Here is a 24,995-nt window from a genome sequence, read left to right as displayed (position 1 = left end):
TTTTTTTTTTCTTTTTTTGCATCACATGCGTGAAAAGTTGTGCATCATAACGGACGTATTTCTAGTTATTTTATTGGGATGTATGTTACTTTTATCATATTTGCCTGTTTTGTTTTGTTTAGACACATAATTTTCACACCAGTCTTGCTCACAATAATGACAATAAATAGCCTGTAAAATGTATAAATTAAATTAACTAAATTGAAAAAAATCAAAGCACCCATAGATCAAGAAGATGATTTTTTTTTTAATTAAAAGCAAAATTAAAAGATACTGAGATGTTTATGGTATATTGAAAATAATAATACAAGAAGAAAAAATGACTTCACAACTTTTTTCAATTTTTTCCAAACATTTTTAAAAATGAAAAGCAGTTGTGAGCCTCCAGAATGGCTAAAGTTACCGTCGAAGTTCCCAGTGCCATCCTCCTCCGCCAGAATCACCTCCTCTGTAGGAGAGAGAGCATCAATATTGTCAAGCTGACATAGGATGAGCTGGTGCATTTCACTGGGTAACCATGGAAACAGGCGAGCGAGGAGTCAGAGGACGTAAGTATGTTTGTTTTGTTGATGCTATCACCACTTGAGCTCCGTGATTCAGCCTCAGATAAAAGCTTTACATTTCTGCCCGGCCGATTCTGTTCAGTGTTCAAGTACTGACCCGCTTTGCAGATCCACTCCAAGTACCCGTTGAGTTCTCTCTCGATTTGCTGCTGTCGCCTGAGCTTGAGGAACTCGCTCCTGTTCTCCACTCGTTCCCTCTCTTTGGCAAATTCACTGCAGAGACAGGAGAAAAGAGGTTTTACATCGAGGAGGCTGGAAGTCAATGGAACGCAAGCCTGAGCTAAACATGAGAAACATGACCATAGGCCCCGCACCCTGAGAGGACACCCAGCACCAGGTTGAGCATGAAGAAGGAGCCGATGATGATGAGGGGGATGTAGTACATCCAGTTCCAGGCACTTCCCTCCACATCGTTGCTCTGGAAAACAAAGACAACTTGGTTTATTCAATTATTTTGATTGATTTCCATGAGTTGATATGTCTTCTATCTATCGATTAACTGAAGGAAATAAGTAGTTTTTGTATTAATATTCTTTCCCATCCTATTACGTCTTTTTCTTCCTTTTTTCTCTGGGTGGCTGATCTCGACGCTATTTATTACTAAGTAGTTGAAACAGACTCTTTTTGCTGGATCACTTTGTGTGAAGTTAAATGTTTTCTGTCACCCCTTGTTCACAAAGCTCATCTTTATGACTTGTATATATATTTGTTAGTAGACGACAGCAGGGGTGAAACTGGATCAGCTGAATCAGTCATAAAGTAGTTTGACTCCAAACACCAGCCGTTTGTCAAACTCTATCTTTAAAGCTGTTACTCATCTGATCAGCTGGACTTTTTTATGGAAGGCCTCTTCTCTCCTCCCCTCTATTCTGGTCAGCCCGCACTATATTTAACATATTTTCTGATGGATAGAGACTGACGACTACCACGCTCAGGCAGGCAGTCAGGAGGAAACCAATGAAAGTTTAATAGAGGAACGAGCTGCGGCATGAAAACACGCACGCAGCAGCTCCCACTGCAGATGATCATCAGCTGATAGTTCCATTAAAGAGTCACATAAATGCAATCACAGCCACTAACCTAATTTGTGATATTGTGAGGCAGGTCACTTTAGTTGAGGCAGAGTCTAGCGGTGCTTCCACACCAAGCGCGATTGGTTGCTAGTTTACAGGGACTTCCTGCCGTTTCTCAAGTCGCGTCTAAAAAGTAGTTGAGTCACTACGCAGGTCAAAAGTTAGTGCAACGCCGAAATGTCACCCCAGACATCTCACGAATAGCGTCCCTACAACTTGTAAATAAGTCGCCTTTGGTGAGAACTTAACTGAGATGTAGTGTGAGCGAATGTTCCTCAATATAATGGACTTACGTAGTACAGCATGTCTGTCCAGCCCTCCATGGTGATGCACTGAAAGACGGTGAGCACGGCGAAAAGGATGTTGTCGAACTGCGTGATGCCGTAATTGGGTCCGAGCCAACCTTTTTTACAAGTGGTGCCATTGGGACACAACCTTGAAGGCAGAAAGTCACCGCAGGGCACTTCATCCTTGATCTCCCCTGGTGCACAGAGAGACACAGGCCGCTTAGAAACTGAAATCAAGCTGGTGACACTTTCATTTGACTCTTCGCTCCAGAACCAGTGGGTAGGGTGGCACCGGCTCCAAGTCCGGCACCCACTTCCAACACCACCCCAGGATCACTCCCACCAAGCAGCACATATAACCCACATTGCTTAAGTTTAGAAAAACAGCTTTTGGCAGGATTGAACCCAGCACCCCAGAATTACTATATATGGCGCTCAACTCATTGAGCTAAGGTATAAGCCAGATTGATAGCTATGAAAAACTTTATGAGGTTAATGTTTAGTTCGGTTTCTAACGTAAATGAAGTTTGTGTATAAATGTAAATGAAGGCTCTGCAGAGTCTATTAATGCTCCTGAGTTGACTGACCACAGAGGGTTTTAACCTGAGCGTGGGGTTGGACCTGGACCCCCTGTCATTTTTGGAACCATATGAATGATAGTAATTGTGAAGTAAAGTGGTCGATGTGATACTAAATTCACACAGCCATGATGCACCCCACACGCACTCAGCAGTCTAGGTACTGTAAACCAAGTTAGCAATATAAGCATCCCAACGATGGTTGTGGTTTGCAGTATCATCTGGAATTCTAAGGTTTTCTCCTTCATCAGAATGGCCTTAGCTGAAGCGGAACCTCTACTTCAAGTCTCTTGTCGGTGTCAGAGATTGTCAGGTGCCACTGAATTTGTATGGAGATAGTGGAGTGCGATATGACAGCATTAGATTGTGATCGATTGGAACCTGTGGACGATTTGCCAAACTGAGGAGATCATACGTATCGTATACTATATATAGTGCTGTAAAAAGGCAGAAAATTACTTCTCTAGTAGCAACATAGCACAACGGCTTTGTGTTGGCCAGCTAAGCTTGTTTCCGTACCTGTGATGTCATTATAGCAGGTTTTGTGGAACTTTCCCATGTAGAACTCCAAGCCGATAATGGCGAACATGAGGATGGCCACGAACAATAACAGGCCGATTTGCAGCAAGGGGATCATCGCCTTCATAATGGACTTGAGCACAACCTGCAGGCCTGGAGGACACATTTCAGAACGTTAAAAAAAACAACCAAGCATTGATTGACAACATATCGACACCTACTAGGAATCCCAGACACCAGCTTCAGCGGCCGCAGCACTCGAACTGCTCGCAGGGTCCTCAAGTCAAATTGAGACCGGACTGATGACAGGATACTGCAGAGAAACGACAGTGGGACATTTTTTAAACATTTCTTTGGCAGCACAATTTAGCAGGAACTGGACGAACCAGCCTGAAGTATGCAGCTGGTAAGATCCTCCCACTGAGGAAGCCAATGTTGACAAGCTCCTCGCTGCTATAAACTGATGCAGTCCAACTCCCTTACAAGATACAGTACAAGTAACAACCGATTTATGACCTGCTCAACTTATGTCCACCCGTACTAACGGCCAGCAGATGCAGATTTAAAAAAAATTAAAAAATATTCAATGCTATGTGCCACTGCAGCACATAGCAGCCCGGCAACGTGTTCAACAATCATGGCAGCCAGCCGATATCGCGGACGGCAGTTACAGCAGCACAGTATCCCAGCAGCTCACTCTCTCACAGCCATCTACCACTACAGTAGTACTTATAACCCTTGCGTCGGCTATTTTGAATGCCATTCGACTTACGTCCAATCTGACTTACGACCGGTTGGTCAGAACCGATCCCGCTCATAAGTCAGATGTTACTTGTATTAAAGAGGGTTTGCTACATTTAATGTCTTTATGAAGGCTTATATTAAAGTCCTGTTCATCGTAGCTCATCGGCCGAATTTGTCCTGACAATGTGAGACATGCCGGCACGTCTCGCCTTCATCCTCCTCTTTCACCGGTTCTGTTTGTTCAGCCGTCTCTGCCTTCGCTCTCCCTCCAGGTCGGTTGCTAATTCCAGTAAGAGGTCATTTATTAACAGACACAGTATCAGCAGCCAAGCCCCTCATTCCCTCAATGGCTTTTTAACTGCCACGGCTAAAGGCTGTGCTGCTGCAAATTTGAAAACACCGGACATCAGCAAAATAAGCAGGCAGCCTGAGGTCCACTAAAGATCCAACACGCTGCTGTGTGACGTCCACCATGGTCTTTAAGTCAACTGCAGCCTGGAAATTCTCTTCTGCTAGAGAGTGAGGTACAAATACTATCTATGGTCAGATTCATTTGAAGTTCTTATAATAATGACGGACCATTACTCAGATAAGGCAACTCATTTTACCATAAGGCTGAACAGTCTGGATGGTTAAAAGGAGACCAACCCAAGAGACGGGGGTTATGGGGTGTAGGTGACAATCAAAACACATTTCAAAATTTAAGAAGTAAACTTCTGGTTGATGATATCATGATTAAATCTGTGCTTCTGCAGCACCGTCTTCAGTGAAGAGAGGCGTGGCAGATACTCATGACCTGACGTTGATAAAACTACAAAACCAATACATCTCATCTGAGGATGTAAACAACACGCCAAAGTCACAATGATATTGTGGAGGCAATTGTTGCTCTGGTGAATGTTTTATTTTCATCCAACTATAAGACACGTGTCGACTTGATGATCGGGAGATCACGAGGACTACATCAAAGACCGATGGTGTGAGGGGTTTGAGAACTTTATAGGGTTCCAAACATGCCAGCCAGTTAAAATGAGGTTCAGGAACCGGACACACAGCCATTGCTGTCTTGAATAAATACCCCGAAGCAACGTATCTGTCTGCTAGAAAATGTGGTGCTCAGAAAGATCACTCACATGGGAAAAACTAAAAGTATGTATAAAACTGAATTCAATAATCAACTAAAGGAGGCGAAGCACCGTACCACAGCTGGAGGTGTTAATGATGTAAGAAGAAGCGCTATACAAACAAATCTGCCTGGTCTTGCTTGATAGATAATGAACAAAGATAAGAAATCCCTGATGAAACACCAGCGGGAGATAGAAGAGAAAACACATCTCTTCAGAGACAGCGAGTGTGAGAAAAGTGCGAGCCAATTGAAAGAGATTGATAGTCGCATGTGTCAAAAGTGTGAGATTCACTTATTGACGGGGAGTCGCTGGGGAGCGACAGGCGGGGAGTTTTATCTGCAGAGGGACGGTGTTTGGACCGTGATGACAGTTTGTCACTGAGGAGGAAACACCTCACAATATAACTAGCGTGCTCACACACACACACACACACACACAAGAAGGCACACATTTGAACTGTGCTGAAAAATGTGTAGCACACTGCATCACCATAGAGAAGTAATCAAGTCACGATTGTGAAAGTGAAAGGCTGTTAAAAGAAGTGGACGCTTTAAATACCAGGCGGCTGATAATCTAAGTGAGATTCTATCGCATCGACACTGTAAATGGCATTCACTGCCCTTGCAGTACGCGGAGCAGGGTGTACTTGCATGTTCAAGGTGGTACGAGCCAGTGCCGTCCAAAAGACAATTGAAGGTTACATTTTCACCTCAAGGGTACGGACGGTGTGAAGCCAATCCCCCTCCTGACGTTCAAAAAGGATGATGGTTGGGTATAGGATGAAGAAGATGATGATCTTAAGCTCTCATTGCTTATGTTCCTTATTGTACATTGTGTGACCAAGAGCAAGAGCAAAATATTTCCATATTATACACAGGCTGAAGAGTTCACTAAAGCACTGACTTGAATGTGGAGGAGATATTTTCAATTTGCTTTTTCTTTTAAATGTCTTTTAAGAACAAATCTGAGGGGGAAAATGGTTCTGACCAGGGAGTGTGAAATACAACAGGTATCAACTCTTTTCTTTTACTAGGGCACCTATTTTGAACTACGTTTTGAATAGTAGTATTTACAAATAAACGTGATTTCCCATGAATAGTTCACTATTAACTATTTTAATCGATAATAATATGATGAATACATAAGGAGAAGCAGAAGCTACTCTTGTCATACACTCAGATGGTTGTTAAGCATGTTTGATAGTACACTCAAGAACCCAAATGTTTCAGTCGCCCAGGACAGTGAAGTGGATGACGTACGAGCCTGCGCTTCTAAAAGCATCCAAGTGAAGACAACAACCTCCATGATGAAGATCACTGAGGTCACCCTCAATCTTCATTTTGCTTGGTCTGTTCACGTAACATTGCCACGGCAACCAGGAGCTCCTCTCTTTGCAGAGTCTCCACGGTTACATGTCTGCTCTCATTCATAAGCGTTACCGGGGCAACACAGCTCCGGTTCATTGATGGAATCTCTGTATTGCAGCAGTAACGGGTAGTAGAAGCGGGTCTCCTGGCTATTGATTTTCAACCCCCTGCATTCCCACATCACTCACTCACCCCACCCAACGAAGCTATCCTTACCTACCCCCTCAGAGCCTGACCTTAAAGCGAGCTCCATCACACACATTCATCAGGTCATATAAAGTGACTTGTAAAATACAAATTTGTGCCTTGGACCAGTGGATGTCTGGATATACATGACAGTGGTGAACGCAGCGCAGGTAGTATGGATGACCCAGTTTGTCTGCTGCAGTGGTGTAGAGCTGAAGTATTTCTCACAACATGCACGCACACTTTGAAGCCGTCAGACATGAATGATGTACGCTGAGCTTTCATGCTTTAATTTATGGCAGTGACACCAGCACTTCACGATGGGTCAAAAGTGGTCTTGGTGATGGATCTCTAGGGCAATACCAAACATGTACTGGTGGTGGTGAGCGAGACGCACGCCTCAAAAGAGTGGCTGGAAAAACATGTTCAGACGGTGGACGGGTGGACTGATACTGCAGACAATATTGAGAAAATGGTGGGAATAAATACCTACTTTCAGGACCAGATGTGTTCTGGTAAGTCCAGAGGTCAGAGCCAGAAGCATGGACTCACCCTGGATCACTAACAAGGGGTGGGTTGATTGTAATCTCCCAGTCAATCACTGATTCTTTTAAAAGCCAGCTGCGCCTCGAATCCAATTTCAGCGAAAAACGCAGCAGTTGACTTGCTTTTGCAAATAAAGGAAGCAAGGTTTGGTGAAATAAATAAGATGCTAAGTGAAGTGACAATACAATGCAGGACAAACTAATGTGTGATCGGTTTTCACGCAATGCAAAAGGGGAAAAATGTCCAAATACTAATCTAAAATGGATCAATATTTTGCTTACATGTTAAAACAGTTTCACTAAATAATAAGGAAGCTTAAAGAGCATAAAGAGCGCATATGTGGTAGGTTTTACTTTTGCAAGTATTTCTAACCCTAGCCTTCATCACCAGACATGTGACTTGTTTCCTCATCAACCACCTTCCTCAAAAACTTCAAGCTTGATTTCTAGCTTCAAACACTTCCGCGGAGAGATGTTTTCGTATATGACCATTAGTTCTGTTAGTTGTGGCCCTTACACAACTTATTTTGGCCTCACATGAATTAGAAATTGGGACTGACATGCCTGTTTGATGACTGTTGTTATTGCTCTTGTTGGTGCAACTTGCTGGCTATGAGACATTGGTCTTCATCATTAGCAGGATTCAGTGCATTAAAACGTGTCTAGAGCCAAAAGTAACACATGGAGATCTACATTATAATGGGCAAAAATCGACCTTTGCATTCTCCTTTTTTTCAAGAATAAATCCAAGATGATGGATTAGGAGTCTTCTGACAAAGATTTTGCCATCAACTCAACCCGATTCTTAACTTGTCAATGAGATCCCGCTTTCAAGATTTACATTTATGACTGGTTAGTCATCACGTGTGGCATCTTAAGTGCTAAATGTAACAAAATACGAAGCATAACATGAAGTCACATCATCTGTGCTTATCATCACAACAAGAATAACTGTTTTTGTTGCTGCTTAAAAGCAAATGTATTTTCAGCACCACACTTTCCAACGTTCCCCGGCTATTATTCTCAACGAAGCCAGTGTTTGAAGACCATACGTAGGTGGCTGTATCTTCAACCCAGGGACACATTTTCTACCAAGAGCACAGCACACGGAAAAGGCTGGGAACACATCCAACCAGTGTGTCTCTGTGTGTATGCGAGGCGGTGCCCAGGGTTGATTTGTGTGTTGTCTGGAAATAATGTGGGAGGGCCATGTGTCATCGCAGCGTGAGCTACTGTCCCTGTAGTGTCTCCCACTGAGCCACACGTGATGGACAATGCTACAATGTGACACTATGCACACTCAAGGACTTGAACACATGCAATGAGATTAACCCGCAGCAGCATGTTGGAAATATCTCCGTAACTATATTGGATCTACCACATGGCCTTCACATATGCCTCAGTAATCCATACTGTGAGATTACGCAAAAATATCTCACCATCAAAGCAATCAATGTTGTTGTACAGCAGCTATCTTCAGTGAGAAGGACTTAATAATGTGGCTAATATTCCATACCAGTGTATTTGTTTCGCCAGGCCAAACCAATCCAGCCTCACAAACCGCCTGAAAAACGCACATTATCAACCGACCCCAAATCACAATGATGGGCATCGGCATGACATTGTTTCTGACTAGAAGGTAAACTCCGGCTTTGAGGGTCATGGAGTGACGGGTCAGAAATATTTGGGTGCATAGACTCCCAAATCAGGTCATCAGGAAAGCAGAATATATCTTGACTATGCAACAGTTCATCCAAAATGAAAGTCATGTTTTAGATTGGGGAACACAAATGAAACCAATAAACTAATGAAACGAACTTGTTCATCATGTTATATAGTCAACCATGTTGCATCTTTTATTTACATCAATCAGAATCAGGATCAGAATTAAATTTATCGCCAGGGTCAGTGGGGAGCCCACCAACTAGGAAAGTGTTTTGGATTAAAGTGCTGACAATAAATAAATAAATGCATAAATAAATAAAATAAAATAAACAAATAGAATAACAACAAGGCTGTTCACGAATTCAACCGTCTGACAGCTGAGGGGAAGAAGCTGCTCCTGTGACGGGAGGTTCTGGTCTGGATGGACCGTAGCCTCCTGCCAGAGGGAAGAGGAACAAACAGTCAATGACCAGGGTGAGAAGGGTCGGCTCTGATCCGACCTGCACGTCTCTGGGTCCTGGAGACATACAGGTCCTGAACAGGTGGCAGGCTGCAACTGATCACCGGACTTGTATGCATGTATGTATGTGTGTATGTATGTATGTATGTATGTATATCAAAGCAGCTGCTTCTAGTCAGGTTGATCCATATATTAGTTGTGTCGTATAAGCCGCAGGGTTCACACGGTGAGAAAAAAGTACTGCAGCTTATAGTCCACAATTCACAGTAGTTGATTTAAGGTAATATATGAGCCATTAACCCACAACTTTAGCGTCTTATTCCCCCATATTCTGGGTTTGGAACACAGTATTTTATTGAACCTAAATTCGGGACATGGGAACATTGAGTGTACTAAGATTCATTGCCATGAACAACAGAAAAATAAAGTGATGTGACACTTGCTAACATAGCAGGTGAAAAGTGTAAATACAGTGTACCTGAACGCAAAAACAAAAGCACCTCCACAGCTGCCCCCCTCTAGTCAGCATCCTGCCAGCAGATACGGGACATTAAGCAGCACTTTACGACCCCACTCTTCCTAACCCTGGCTGTAGAGGTGGTACGCCCTGCTCGCTATCCTTCATTGGGAAGTTCTACTTATTGGATAGAGCGGGGAGGTCAGGTCAACGCTACCAGGATGAAGTGGAGGGACTCGTCCCACCAAATTCTCTCTGGTGCATGCCTTGGTCAAATACAGTCTTCCCCTCCCTCACATCCCAACATCTGTTTCCATCATCCCTCCCCGGCTGCCGGAGCTTTCACAGGCTAGAACCAAGCACTCTCTTTCTAACCACACTCCCTCCACCCTCATCCCTCCTTCCTTTCTTCTACCACTCTCTTCATTTTCTCACTCCACATTATTGCTGATCTCAGCAGATTGCTAACACTCAGCTGATGGACTCCCTCTTTTACTCAACCCCCAACCACCACCCTCTCGTGTCCTTCATTTCTCTTTTCAGAGGGGCTTATTGACGACTTATTAAATCAGTCTGATGACCCGGAATATGTCAATACGACATATTAAAATTTCCTGATTCAGAACAGAATAGAAGCCGACATGAAGAGGAAATACTGTGGTAAAACACAAGTTTCATTACATAGCGTAGCAAAATCAATAGACCATTTCTGCAATAGAATATGAGATCAAACCCCTCTGATGAATGAATTTTTAAGAAAGAATGCACTGTAACTTTGGTCTGACTAAGAAAACAAACTCAGATCCATACAGCAGGACAGAGATAGTGTTGGAAGAAGAATGTTGAAGAGGAAGACAACCAGTGAGGGTCAGTGTGGTCAGCCATATTCAACTTCCTGCATGCTATTTCAGATTCTAAAAAAAAAGGGAAAAAAAGAAATGTGTTTGTTTCAAATAGATAGATGCAATGAGAATATTCTAAGGAGATCTAAAAATACATACACAAGTGTTCATGCGAGCATAAACAAAATGATGGACGCATCATAAAAAGTGGGGGAGGACTCAGTAACAGTAACACCTGCTCATGTCTGGTAGATTTTCTTCCTTTGTGTTCTTTCCATGTCATGCATAATGCTCGACGCTCTCTGCTCATGATGGATCTGTACCACAGGACAAGTGAAAATAACCAACAACCTTGCCTGTGAGTGTTCAGCAGCTCAGGGTTGAAGGGCAAAGAAAAGCATATAAGAGATTGATGATTCTGTAAATGACCGCTGAGCTATTATGATTATTGAAGTGTTGGCATGGTGACAGGTACTTCCTCCCTGTCTTTGCTCCACTCACACACTGAAAGATGTCACTGGACAACTGCTAGATTGGTGTCATCCTGTATATTTTAGGATTACCACTGCTCAAATTAACTGTAAATAAATACCTCAGTGAGGATATACAACTCATCCACTGCTTTCCTCACTCCTCTTTTGTCACCACTGTTCCTGGTTCAACGTCCTTCATCAACAAGTCCAAGTCCTTCCATGTCTCAGCAGGTCAGCCCTCAGAAGTGTCTGTGTCGATGGTTACTAAAAGACTACTGTCTGTATGTGACTACATGAGGGCACTCGTGTGAGTGTGTCTCCCACATTAGTGTTTCACTATAGCATCAGCTGCACTTACTCATGTTCACATAAACACAAGGAGACACAATCATTACACTCAGTCAAACAGAGAGCAGACAACAGTGCTAATGAGACGTACAGACGTCCTCAATAGGACGTCTTTAATATGGAAAACAAAATCGATTAAGCAGAAGTGTAATGTCACTTCATATATGCGCTCATACATGTGTTTAAAAAAGTAGTCGACTGAGCTTTCCTGATCATTGCATCACATCAGGTGTGAATTTTCAAATATTCAATCACAAATGTACCTTTAAATACGCTCTGGGAAGCTACTAAAGGCAGATAAATAATGAGATTTATAAATAGTAAATGGACGGTTAATTCCTTTTAAGTCATTTTCATTTACAGCTAAATCCTCTGAAAGCCATATTACAATTCCTTGCAGTACAATTATCGCATTATGCTGTTTTCTTTATTCGGTATTTCGGTTCATAACAGTAACCCTTGTCAATATACATTTTTTTCTATAATTCCCTATCAAACTGAAAAAAATGTCGATTTATTTATTTATTTATTCTCACAGTAGGGTTCAATTTATTCACGGAATGAATTTACTTTACGTTCTGATAGCTTGTTTTAGTACCTTAAAGTAAGACAGTAATATTCTCTCTTCTTTTTGTGAGACGAGTTTAAACTACTCGTGCACTGCTTGAAAATACTGTACGCTCCGAACATTTGTTTAAAGCACTAAGACGTCCCAAGGTTCTATATTGGCAAAACTTCAGAGAATAGCTACAGTCAGCTCGGTCAGGAGTTTGACTTTAATTTGAAAGTGGACGCATGAATATTAACAAGCACTTCAAATCGAACAGCTATAAATTGGTAATATGGGCACGCATAGTAATTGTGTTTATACCTTTGAAGCATGTAACAGCAGAAACGTAGTTTGTGTGTGTACGAGCAGATACCAGCAGAGAGTGACATGAACTCTGCTGAGTGATTAAACATGAGTCGCAGGGAAAAGCTACTGCAGTGCTAACACACACACACACGACGCACGACGTGTGCTCTTTCTCATTTCCCTCTTCTTTCTGCCTCAGCTCCCTCTTCCCCTCCTTCTACCATCCGTCCTCATGTCTTCTCTCGCTCTAATCCTCCATACATCACTCTCACCGCCCCTGTTCGCTCACCCATCACTCTTCGCCCCTTCCTGTGCTCGTGCTCTTCCACATCCTCCTCCTCCTCAAAGCTCCACCATATTTCTTCACATACAAATCCCATTTCTCTCCCTCACACACCCCCTCTCTGCAGTTATTTAGAACCTGGGGGAACAAAATCATCACATGTTATTTATGCACCTCAGCTCCCGATGTACTGTTAACAAGTTGCAGCATCCAAGACGGAGCTGGGGGGATTCCTCTTCCTGAATACTCTTGTGGGGTGCAATACTGCCAAAAGTAATGCATTGTAAAAATGACTGAATATTGCTTATGAAGATCACAAGGTGAACAATAAACCTACAAAAAGAATGGAGGACCATTTGATGTGTTATGAGGCATATGAGAATGCTACATTTAGCCTCCAAAAATGGAAAGACAGTTACGAACTTCTCAACATTTTTGATCCCATACAAGGCTGAAGTGTCAGCAAATTATGACATGAAGTCATCACTATCCTCCTGGTATAACAAGGAGTCCCAGTGGGCTTGAGCTGGTCCCAGTTATGAGGTACATACAGCAAGGTTCCCTGCAGCGCTTTGTTGTTCAGTTGCCGTGTCAACAAAGCGCCCCACCTTGACCAGGACCCTCATAAAAAAATTTAAAAAAGTATATATATTCCTACACATCTCTGATAAGATAGAGAGTTCAGAAATGGGAAGTATTTCAGAAAGAAAAAAAGTGCATAAATGATAAATTTACTGTAAAATATTACAGTAAATCCAAAATGTATAGTGTATATGCAATTGTGGGAAAAAATAGATATGAACAGAAAGAAAAAACACAAATACATTGTCATAATCTAAATATTTAAAAATCACAAATTATTTACCATTTTTGACAATAATGAATATATTAATAAGTTAAATTAAATTATATTTTCAGATATAGTGCATCTGTGGTCAGTTTGCTGGATTGGAATTAAGAGTAATTTCAACAATACATTGACCTTCATTTGATGTGTGGATTTTAAACAGATGGATTCGAGGATGCTAAATATTAAACGTTCATTCGTTTCATTGTGGTAAACAGGTACTTTTGTTTTCTTCTAAAACAGTTTCTATTCATGGATTGTATATTGTGCAACAAAACTCAAAGAGAAAAATGATATATTTTAATGAGATAAAAAATCCTCTTAGGTTCCCAGCAGTTTTTGCACATACTAAGTCTGAGTTTGTTGCTTTCAATCGAAACAAAAGAGCAATTGTGTGAGCAACAAAACAAGAGGAGAACCTGCTTCACTTCCAACAATCGCCATAACAACAACCCTGCCTCCCCCCGTCCCCCTCATCTTTCAGAGAAGTGACATTTTACTTTGCCCTGGTTGCTGCTCCCTACGGTGCTGCTCTGATCCACTCTCCGCATGTGTGTCTGTGCATGTGTGTGTGCGCGTCCTCATTAAAAGGAGAACAGTGAGTGAGGGGGAGCCCTCGTCACCTATGGACACAGTGTCAAACAAGACCTCCGCTGTGTCTGACGGTGGGAGATGGAGGGAGAGACGGCGGGAAGAGGGGGTGCACAGCAACTTACACGCGCGACAGACAACAGGTGAGCGAAACGAGATATTCATGTCTGGCTTCAGGAACATGGATAATCAGGTCAGTCCAGGGTCTCAGAGTGTGTGTGTGTGTGTTGTTCATCCTTTACAAGTCTTTTACCCACCCAACGCCTCCCAGCCACAAGCACCCATGTTTGCTTCATAAATCCCAACACAGCAACACTGGTGTGTAACAACTGTGTAGCAACTGTGTAGCAACTGTGTAGCGACTGTGTAGCGACTGAGTGGCCACTGCGATCGCTTGCACCAGTGAAGCAATGTAAACAGCTTTAAGGCTCTGCACAATCAAAACGTGAACTGAAAACTAAGGGAACAACCATGAAAGACAATGACCAAGAGACAAGATAAAAACACGGATCCTTGCAGGCTAACAGCGAATTAAGAGCATGAAATTCAATAAACAAAGAAATCCAAGAGGCACTCAAAAGAACTAATTGTCCTTTTGTGATTATTAGACAGGCTAATTGAAACTATAACAAGCAGTTTAGAATAGTGGTTATAGTTATGGGGTTAGCAAAACGACAATTTCGCTCAGCAAAACAACATTGCCGGTATTAAGGCAACAAAAAACAGTAGGTCTGAAAAAAAAAAAAAATTGTCTCAAAAACTGTAGCAGATAGTGAAAAAATGAGCAGACTGTGAGAATCCCGAGGTTTCCTTCTATAACTGATCCAAATGTAATATTTCTATAGCGAAAGATTTGCATAGAATGGCAGGTTGAAGATGAGTAACTTTTCTTCTTTTTACCTGAAGCTGCTCCTTCTTTACTACGGAAGTCAAAGAAAGCAAACCCGGTTTTGGCTGCACATTTGCGAGTCTAATGAAATTGTACACATCATACGAGAGAGGACAAGTTTCGTGTCCTCTACTTATTCATTTTCAATGGGAAAATGTTGGCATTAATCTTGGAATATCTTGGGAATCATTGGTCCTAGAAAAATAGTAGTATGTGATTCCCGATTGAGACGCACATTTTGGCTTTTGAACGGTGTCGCAACAATGAAATCTCTGGGTGTAGTAAGGCAAAAGGCAGAATGATAATATAGAAAAATGGAGGAGAATAATCGTTGAGCATTCACACAATACTTTCATTTTGTCTGAGAAGCCTCTTTTCAGAGGCATGAAACACATGCTACTCTTTGTAGCAGCTTTATCTGGAACTAAAAACAGGTGATTTTTAAGTAAATTTATGTGCATAGTGATTAAATAAAAGCTGCATCGCTTACGCTGAAGATGAGTAAAAAAAGCTTGACTCACCCAGTGAGGACAACCACAAAGTCCATGACGTTCCAGCCGTTCCTCAGGTAGGAACCTTTGTGTAACGCAAAACCCAGAGCCAGGATCTTTATTCCCGACTCAAAACAGAAGATGGCTATGAAGTAGGGCTCAGTTTCTTCCTGCGGGTGGCGGCGGAAAAGAGAAAAGGAGTCATGCATCACAATACAAAAACAACAGTTTACTCAGAAGCTGAAGGAAGCGTTACCAGCCGCTCTGACAGGGGCGTCTTGTCTCCATCAGGAAGATGCTGCTCCAGCGCCAAAACGATACAGTTAGCAATGATGGTGGTGAGGATCATCCATTCAAACGGAGTGCTGCTGGAGTTAAGGCCAAACACTTGGACCATGACAGTCAACAACATCGACAGACATTTTTATGGCTCAATTTTTCACATTCTTAAGACATATTCCAAGAGACATTTGACACTACAGGTATAGATCGTAGACATCAATCGGCTCATAGAGTGCAACAAGTGGTTGTCGCAGCATAAATGCACACCTGTGGCCTCAAATGCCAAATCAAATAACACGTGTTTCAACAAAGCATCAGACTGAAATTCCTGCACACACAAAGCGTGACTCACAAAAGGCCAACTGATAGGGCAGCCAGAATTTTCTAAACTCCCAGTCCTGCTTGTTGTATTGTGTTGTGTGTGTGTGTGTGTGTGTGGCCTGGGTGCTGCAGGGTCTAAGATGACTGGATAGCTCCAGACAGTTCAAGTCTGTGCCTAATTGGCCAGCCGTTATCCTGTTAACTCGTATATATGTGTGCAGGGGTGTGTGCGTGTGTGGCCTGTTGTGCTTGCCAGATGCCACGATGACATTGAGATGATGGCCGCGGGACGAAAGGCTCAGTCTGTGTGTCTGTACGCTTCAGCGTGTGTCGCGGGGGAAAGAGGTTAGTATTTGATGTGAGCGAATCAGACAGGTACACACTAACAAGACAGCACCCGACTACACTGCAGTTGCTGGCTGGCACAGAAATGCACACACAAACAATGGAGAAGGACATCGCCGGTTCACACAGCTAAGGAGCGTCCGAAAGTGAGAAACAAACATGAACACAATCATTTTGAATGCTAGTGAGCTTACTAAGGGAATGCTTTAATTAAACAGTACACAAAAATAGACAGATGAAGTTTTGCGAGAAATATTACACCGTAATACTTAAAAAAAAAAATAGAAAAGCACAGAGAGAGCGAAAACTGTCTTTATAGAACTAAAAAATAAATTCCCAGACTGGGAATCGAACCTCGGCCAGGCTTGTGTGAGCACTGCATCTGAACCTGTAGACCACAAGGGTGCATGCAGACCTAGAAAGTGTGTCTATAAGCCTGAATTGATGGCTGAAAAATGATCTGGATCACTCCTAAATTTAAGTTAAATTAAGTCCCGTTACATAAAAAAGTTAAAAAGCACTCAAATCTGTAACTTTTCAAGTTACTTTAAGCATACACAAACACCTTGGTAGAGGTAAATATGAGCTCAACAATAGGAATAGGAATCGGAATAAAAAGGCCACAAATAACAATAAAATATACTATAAAATATACTCATGTAGAAACTTCATAACCTCATGTCCTCCTTCACCACCTCCATCAATCTCCTCTGTGGCCTTCCTCTCCACCTTCTGCCTGGCAGTTCCAACCTCAACATCTTCATCTACCAATGTACTGTCTCTCTCTCTCTCTCCTCTGTACATGTCCAAACCACCTCAATCTAGCCTGTCTGACTTTGTCTCCTAAACACCTGACATGTGCTGTCCCTGCTTCCTGATCCTATCCATCCTGTTTTATATGTTTAGTCATGTCTGAAACAAGGACTTATATTTTCCATAGTTAATCTCCAAGATTTTCATGGGTTCTGTTGTACCCATTTCCCGAAATCTTCTCCAGGACCACTGATGCAGCCGGCGTGTAAGCGAGTGTGAGGACTACATGCTAGCCTGCAACTGCATCTATTATTTAGCGGACACACACTCTGCCGGCCAAAGAACCTGCTGAAAGCAGGAGGTAAGCCCTCCTTGATGTGAGGTCTCCTTCACTCTATCTTTCCCTCTTTTGGTCCTGTATGTCATCTGAATGCCAGATAAGTTAGCCGCGAAAAGTACAATTACTGTGATTGGAAAATAAATAAAAATAAAACACACAACGGTTCCTGAACAAAGACACAAGAGGGCACTGATTTTGTTGCAACCAAACATGAGGGTGTAGTTCCAGTCAACTCTCCATTAAACGTGTGCACCAGTCAGCTTGTCGGTGTGCGTTCACATAGGTGCGTATGCGAGGGGTGTGAGTGTGTGTGTGAGACTGTGTGTGTTGAGCTGATGAGGCATTTTGGCGCGGCACTGAGACGGTGCTTTAGGCAAGCCTGATGAGGGGAGATTTTAAATCACACTAAATGAAGCTTTATCAAATAAATGAAACTGTGTCACACCCGACTCAGCAAGAAGCACTTCCTTTATGGAGTGACGCAAGCAGTTGCTTTCCATCTTTCCATCTTGCTTGCCTTAATTGCGCTGCAAACTTTCTAAACTTGGGGTTATTTAAGAGGCTGGGCAAATTGAATAGGCTTCCATCATAGAAAGGATTTGGAGACACTGGAGATGTGCCAGTACACTCATTAAATTAACCTTGGTCGGTACATTAACAAATCGGTTTTGCCGCGACAAGAGAAAAGTATAATTCTGCTTGGCTTAAATTCTATTCTTGAGGTGGCGGTGCGGCCCAGCAAAGAGCTGGGAATAGATTTAATGCCAACGCATATCACCCTCACTCCGGCATTAGAGACGGCATATGTTCAGCGACAGTTAGATCTGTCACTGTTTTACCTTCATAACTTGAGATTTCAGAGCAGACAAGTTTACACGCTTCCTGTCAGCAGGTTTAAACAGAAGCTGTTCAGAAATGAAGCAGCTGGCAAAGAACAGTAGCTGCTTACTCTGCAAACGCCGATGCTCCTTTCAGCAAAAATGGCAAAATCAGGTCGTGTTCAGAGCTGCAGTTGGAGCAATAAAATCAAAAGCGTACCGTGCTCTTGGTCCAGACAAATAGTTCTTTCTCATAGGCATTACAGGCACTCTTGAATCAAGTAACCTGTGGACAACTACATGTTCTATCTCCTCATGTTCTACAGTACTGTCACACGAGTGCTTAAAAAACATTATCTGATCACCAAATAGTATCATGTGAGCAACAAATACTTTAACCTGACCACTAACACGGAGCACCTAATACTGTCATGTGACAACTAACACGCACAGACCTGGGAGTACAGAACACATTCATTTGATAAACTCACGTTTGAGTTGCAAATACTATCACGCAGGGACCGAATGCTACCACGGATGTTCCGAATGGTCTCATGTGAATAAGAAATGCAATCATGTGACCACCAAATACTATGATGCGAGCACTAACTACCAGCAGATAAGCACTATATAATACAATTTAAGTGCATAATACTTTAATTTGAACACCAAATACAGTCATATGCGTACCAACGACAATTTGGTAGTTTCCAAGCACTGTCATATAAGTACCAAACAGTCATGTGTGAGCGACAACTACTATAATTTTGTCATAAATAATGCCTTGTAGTGACCTGGCACTATCATGTAAGCGACAAAATAAGATCAATATCAGTAACAAATACTATCATGAATGAACCAATACTTTCATGGACACCAACACAGCAACCAAATGTGTTGGTGTCATACACTCGCTTGAGCACCTGGTACTATGATGTATTTCACAGGTACTTAAGGAACGCCAAACACTGATTTCATTTTTCATTAAAAAAAAAAAAAAAAAAGCAATCTTCAAATACATGTCAGCAATTGTCATCATGTCATCTGAGTAATTGTTGTAGTTCTCCATCTTGGATTCTCTCTCCTCCCTAGTGCTGCTGCTCCTCCACTGTAACCAACTATAAATAGATTTGTCAAAGATAAAAGGGTTTGCTTTTCAACCCCCTTCTCTGCCCTCTTTGTTTGATCAGTAAACTCTTGTTTTGCGGCACGTTCACAAGCGCACACGTTCACACTCAACCGCATGCATGATAAATCAACTCAGCGAGTCTCCGCCACTGTGGTCCATCTTTTCTTACGGAACTGAAGGCAAGCCCCGGATGTGACAGCACGCTTATTGATGGTCCAGTTTTGTTTACACACATGCAGAAGGTGAGGCTATCAGTGCTCATTAAAGAGTAGGATATATTCAATTCCTCTTTATACATGTTACTTCACTCCGACTTCCGTTCCTCATTTATCACACTTCTCCTCCTCCATATTTCTCCCAATGGCCTGCGCCATCTTTCATTTTCAATGTTGCCCCCATTTTTCTCCACATGCAGCTCTACTGTCAAACACACAGCTTGTTGGTTTTCATCTTAATCTGAAACACTTGCGCTGGAGGAGCCACACTTTCCTCTCTTTGTTTCCACCACATGACAAATATCATATCAGGCTATAACTTGCTGGAGCCTGTCCCAGCGACTCAGGTGGAGATGAAGGGGACGCCCTAAAAAGGCTGCCACTGTGCTCCACTGCTGTCCACGCAACTGAAACGGACCATGAGCAGCACAGTGTCATGCAGCCGACTGGGCGCTGACTGTAGCATGGAAACATTCTCACTCATGTTTTGGTCCTGATAGCCAAGTTCGACGTCTGCCGTGGCGGAGCACATGATGAGTCAAATACATGATTAGCTCCATCCATCTTCTTACTCATGGCAAGTGAATTTGTAAAGCATGAGTCACGTTTGAATCATACCTCGACTCAAGGCATGTGTATTCTGCACCCACGGATATTGTCTTCTTTGACCTGAAAGCCGTCTATTACCAACTAATTCCAAGACAAGTGCTCCGACCAGAAACAGAGAAACAACCCTTCCAGGGTTAAATTTGTGGAGTTGGTTTTGAGAGATCGAGAAGCCATCTATTTCCACTCCTGCTTGCTCTCTGAAGTCACTTCTTCAAACTAAGTGGAGAGTAGACATGTTGGTTCAAAATGAGTTTTGCTTTAAGAGGAAATCATGTATCACAGCAGAAGTTAAGGCTTGGAGTGTCAAGCGAGGATAGCCATCATCGTCACATTGTCCTCATCGTCACCATCACCATGGTACAAATGAGAAAAGGCAAGATGTCTCTATTTAGATGTTACGAATCATAAACGTAATCTAATTCTAAAAAAAAAAAAAAAATGACGGATGATCAAATAACGTTGACTAGACATCCACTCCAAACGCGAAAAAGGCTTCCCTCCACCTCACAAACAGTAGGTCAGTCTGCTAGGGGTGGGGCTGGAGTTAGTGGAACGTGAACATCTACACGGCTTCACAGTTCGATGTGTACTAGGATAAAGGACTTGAACACCACCGGCCTCTGGGTCCATCAGAACCTTCAGAGGAACCAAGAATTTGAGCTTGTCACGCATGATCTGTGGCCACAATCACTCATTTGCCAACAAGAAAGAAGCGAGGTCCATGTCGTAATCCACTGGATGGCGGTATTAAGCGGCAGTGTCCACAGAACTAGTGGAACGTGCCACGCGCACTGTGAACCTTCATATGACTTATTTTCACATCAAATGATATATCAGCACTGGAAGTGGAATTACACATGGGTCACAGTGATTTTCTATCCTGCCTCTATGCACACACGCACACATGCAGGGCTGGTGGTGAGTCCGCTAACCCCCAACTCATCTTGCTAGCTCAGCAGCTATAAAGCTGCCAAGAGAACAGATGAACAGCTAGTCAACACACACACACACACGGTTGTACTCCTGTTTTGTGGGGACTGCTCAATGCTTTACCAAGCCTCTGACTCTAAACCTAACCATCCAAAACAAGGACTCTGAACCAAAGTTAAACTCAATTATAATGATGTTTAAATTGAGGCTGAAACTTGTGGGGTCCACAGTGGAGACTAGAATCCAATGCTTGGTGATCAGGAATGTCTCAGGTGTGCAGGGAGAAACTCCAGTCTGAACTGCCATGATTCATGCAAATAACTGATGACCTTTGACCTCACTGATGATCAAAGTGTGCACTCTTGTTTGGCTTCAATGAATGTACCATGTTTTTCAAGCACACCCGGTCTTTGTGACCCACACACAAAAACAAATTCACCTTAGCCACAAATCTGCCATACTCTCTTGGCGCCGATACAGTCACACAACCAAACACAACTCTAGGAAATGGCACTGGTGGTGTGGATCTCACTCCAAATCTGTTCACCGCATGAACACCACAAACCATCACAGTTGCTGAGCTTCCTGTTGCCACAAACGCAACCTTATCATACTATTTATGTTGTCAAAACAAACTCTCAGCGTCGTTGAAAATAAGAGTCTTACAAATAAACTATCTTTCAAATCAGTGCCTTTATTCTAGCGTCTCATCTATCGTGTGTATGGGTTCTAGTTGTGCGTCAGCATTATTGTCTGCAGCGCAACTACTTTTAGAATTACCAATCTGCCTACGAATGAGTGTGCAAAAGCGCGAGGCTAAGTTTGGATAATGACATCAGCAGTTTCCTTATTACTCCTGATGATACAAAAAGCAAAAAAGAAACAGCAGACATTACATGTTCTGAGTTTGTAAAGCGAAACATCATGACAGGTCACTGAACGCATGTTATAGATCATGTGCCAAAGTCCTGGTGTATATGTGTGAGAGTGCCACCGAAGGCTGCTAGTGTTGCTGTGTGACTCATCAAGCTGGTGAATCACACAGGGATCTGATTTAGAAACAGAATGCATCCACCTGACTGACGCTTGCACCGGTGACACACATGCAAATACGCACACCCCCACACAAACACACACATATCGATACATGCTCACATCACAGCGTGTGAAAGAAACACCCACACTCGCTCCAGATCAAGGCTCATTTTCGCTGTTTAAACTGATGCTCGCCGCATCATGATGACCTAAATTTGAGACGACCTCGAGAAGTGATGGTGCTGTACGCAGGTCCTTTTTCGGTGGGCAGTGGTAGAATTCAGTGCTACACTAAGAGAACGATATTGTGTACATAGAAAGTCAGTTAGTCTGATGGCCATGTCGCCTGCGAACCCCTGTTTTAACTCCTAAAGAGCAGTGAGAGAAACCCCACCTCTCGAAGGAAATTATACATAATGTTTATTAAAAACAATATTACTTGTTATTACCAATATGAATATGATTACTATTCTGCAGTCCAAGGCACTCCACGGCAGTGACTGATTCAGGAGGACTCAAATCCATAAGAAGACTGGCGATAGGAATGAACTGCCGGCACACAAAGCGGCTGTGAGGATTTCAAAAATAATAAATCTTGAAAAACCTTTAAAGAGAAGCTGTCAGCTGGTTATTTCCGCCTCCTTATTCCGCTTCAAGACTAAATCCACATTAGCGTGGATAAGTCGCCGGCAGAAAAGAACTTCCTTCGCTCGGGCTGATTATTCTGACTGCGCTTCAAAAGCTGATCTCTCTTTCAATTAGCAGGTGAGTTGAAAGTGGAAAGACTGCGTCTCTGGAAACATCTCAGAACGGAAGAAGAGGCCTCCACATAATTAGCGTGGTACCAGCGTCCCTCGTCGCCGAAAAAGTTAATTAAAATCTCACGCCTTGTGTGTACAAATGTGTTTAGGGGATTAAAGACTGTAATTATGAATATGTCCTCGTCTATCCGGCTCTTTTGCCACCTTTTTTCAAGCGCATCATTTTGACTGAGTTTGTTCGGAGAACCATGGACTCCAGATCACCAACGTGGGGCGAATCACCCATGAAATTGCCCCATGACAACCATCGCCACCATCGAATTCAGAGGGCCGTGCTTAATGTAAACTCATATTTCTCAGGCTCAAAAGACTAAGAACGGCAAGACTCCATGACTGTGCTTCTCACAGGTGAACTCTGACACTGAGATCAGAGGCTGCTATTGATGTTGCGACCCCGGCTAATCGAGCAGGACAGCTGATAGACTCAAGTCGGCTGATAGACTCCAGTCATGCTACCAGTTCATTTTAATTCATAGTTTGCAGGGAACTACCGCATTGTCCGGACTACAAGTTGCAGTTCTTTTCAAAGTATCTCCGATCCGATCTGGCAACATGTATGTATATCTATTTTACGATTGGAAACAATTGCCGAGGTTTTTGGTGTTTTTAAATGAAAAATCCGAAGACAAACATCACATTCACTTCCTCGCGTGTTCTGTTCCACATCACATTCGTGCGGCTCAATGCGGCAGATTTTGGAAAATAAATTTCCCCCGAAAATGTGGCTTATGGTCTGGTGTGACTTGGATACGACGGTCATCAGAGATGGTCAATGTGAAGAGGCTGAGGAAAATGTGCTGCTAAAACTAAATCAAATCACAAAGCAACATACACATTGTATGGTCAATATGAAGATTCATTCATTCCTTTGTTTGAAATGAAAGAAATTAAGTGACCCAAACAGCACGGAAAAGAAAAGATGAAGTTGATCAGTGCCATAAATGCTGAAACATTATTCAACAAAAAAAAACACTGTAATTTTATTTTGTAACTTATACTCAACAATTCAAAGTCAAACTATAATAGCTAATAATGACTTGTATGTTATTATTAATAAATATAGTGTTATATTTATTTACCATTCACTGTTGTCGTTTGCAAAGTCATCCATTAAGGGAAAACTATAATATTTCATAATCCAAAACCATTTCAGTGGTGCTGACCCACAACAAATATAAAGAGCTTTTTTTTCATGTTATGGAAAAAATACTTCCTCCATCCACAAACTAAATGTTGTTTTCGTAACATTATGTAAGAGAGAAGGGAAGAGACAACTGTTTTAATAATTTCAGAAAATGTCAATGCCAATATATTTGCAAATGTAGACACTAACTTAGAGCACAAAACTAAGCGTGGAGTAGGACTTCCCCCAGTTACTGCCAGGACGGTGTCAGGTTAGAGGGTCAGCCAGCTTGTGTTGTACTCAACGAAAGCCCTCCTCTTTGTGCAGAAAATCCATTAAAGATTTTATGACTTTGTTAAATATTGAACGACAATTCCGTATTTAACTGAAAGCTTCAATTGCCCGGCAACATGGTTGAGCCATATAACGGTCTGACCGTAAAATCCAGCTTGAAAGCCCTCGCTCCCCTTCAACTAATTAAAGTGGCGTGTCACTCATCCTCCTGTGTCACAGCTCCACTCTCCTCCTCTCACTTATCCACTCATCCCTCTCTGCGTCTTCGCCCCGGGCCACTTTGATTGACAGCTGTACTGACCTGAACGACCACCCTGCCCGAGTGACAGAACCAATCCTGGACTTGGCCAACTGACACACTGGCGTGGCAGGTCATCAGGCGGATTGTCAGCCTGCTGACGAAGCAGCCAGCAGGACTTAGTTTTCCAACGCTAATGAAAAAGCTGCTCAGACAAAAACAGGCAAAGTTGAGGGGATTAAAGGTTAATGAGAAGATGAGAGGCCGGTTCCTGTGCTCGCGCTCGCCGTGCAGCAGTCCGGCTTTCTCAGGGATTTGGGGAGAGGGAAGTTTTCAGGAAAATATGAGGAGGCTGCTTTCACACCAGCAGGTGTTAGATTGCTGCGAGTATAAGTATTTTAAGTCGTTTGATGAGTACGAAAAACTTTGAGAGAATGATATCACAACTTCTTAAACTGAGTAGCAGCAGTTTTATAAGTCAGAGGAGTACTAATGGAAGTGAGTGCGGTTAAAGCTAGTGGGATTCATAAAGCTGCAAAAGTAGAGGATTT

At 42.6% G+C, this 24,995-nt stretch overlaps 1 protein-coding gene across 17 annotated transcripts in view; it reads right to left on the bottom strand.

The window, feature by feature from the left end:
• Positions 1-24,995, bottom strand: part of cacna1ab (calcium channel, voltage-dependent, P/Q type, alpha 1A subunit, b) — a 113,290-nt gene that overhangs the window by 54,069 nt on the left and 34,226 nt on the right. For all 17 annotated transcript variants that reach the window (XR_008413877.1, XR_008413878.1, XM_053855883.1 and 14 more), the window contains exons 4-11: positions 15,448-15,554; positions 15,222-15,361; positions 3,242-3,333; positions 3,021-3,173; positions 1,930-2,117; positions 878-981; positions 661-776; positions 404-448 (exon numbers count right to left, since the gene is read on the bottom strand). Coding sequence is in view for 15 of the 17 variants with exons in the window: in XM_053855883.1 (XP_053711858.1) it covers positions 404-448; positions 661-776; positions 878-981; positions 1,930-2,117; positions 3,021-3,173; positions 3,242-3,333; positions 15,222-15,361; positions 15,448-15,554 (945 nt within the window). In the remaining 2 variants the exon portion in view is untranslated. The remainder of the gene's footprint in view (positions 1-403; positions 449-660; positions 777-877; positions 982-1,929; positions 2,118-3,020; positions 3,174-3,241; positions 3,334-15,221; positions 15,362-15,447; positions 15,555-24,995) is intronic.

The sequence above is a fragment of the Synchiropus splendidus genome, chromosome 2 (genome assembly GCF_027744825.2).
Source record: "Synchiropus splendidus isolate RoL2022-P1 chromosome 2, RoL_Sspl_1.0, whole genome shotgun sequence".
Taxonomy (NCBI): Eukaryota; Metazoa; Chordata; class Actinopteri; order Syngnathiformes; family Callionymidae; genus Synchiropus; species Synchiropus splendidus.
The sequence above is the reverse complement of the archived record's forward strand: the minus strand, read 5'-3'. Positions and strand labels throughout refer to the sequence as shown.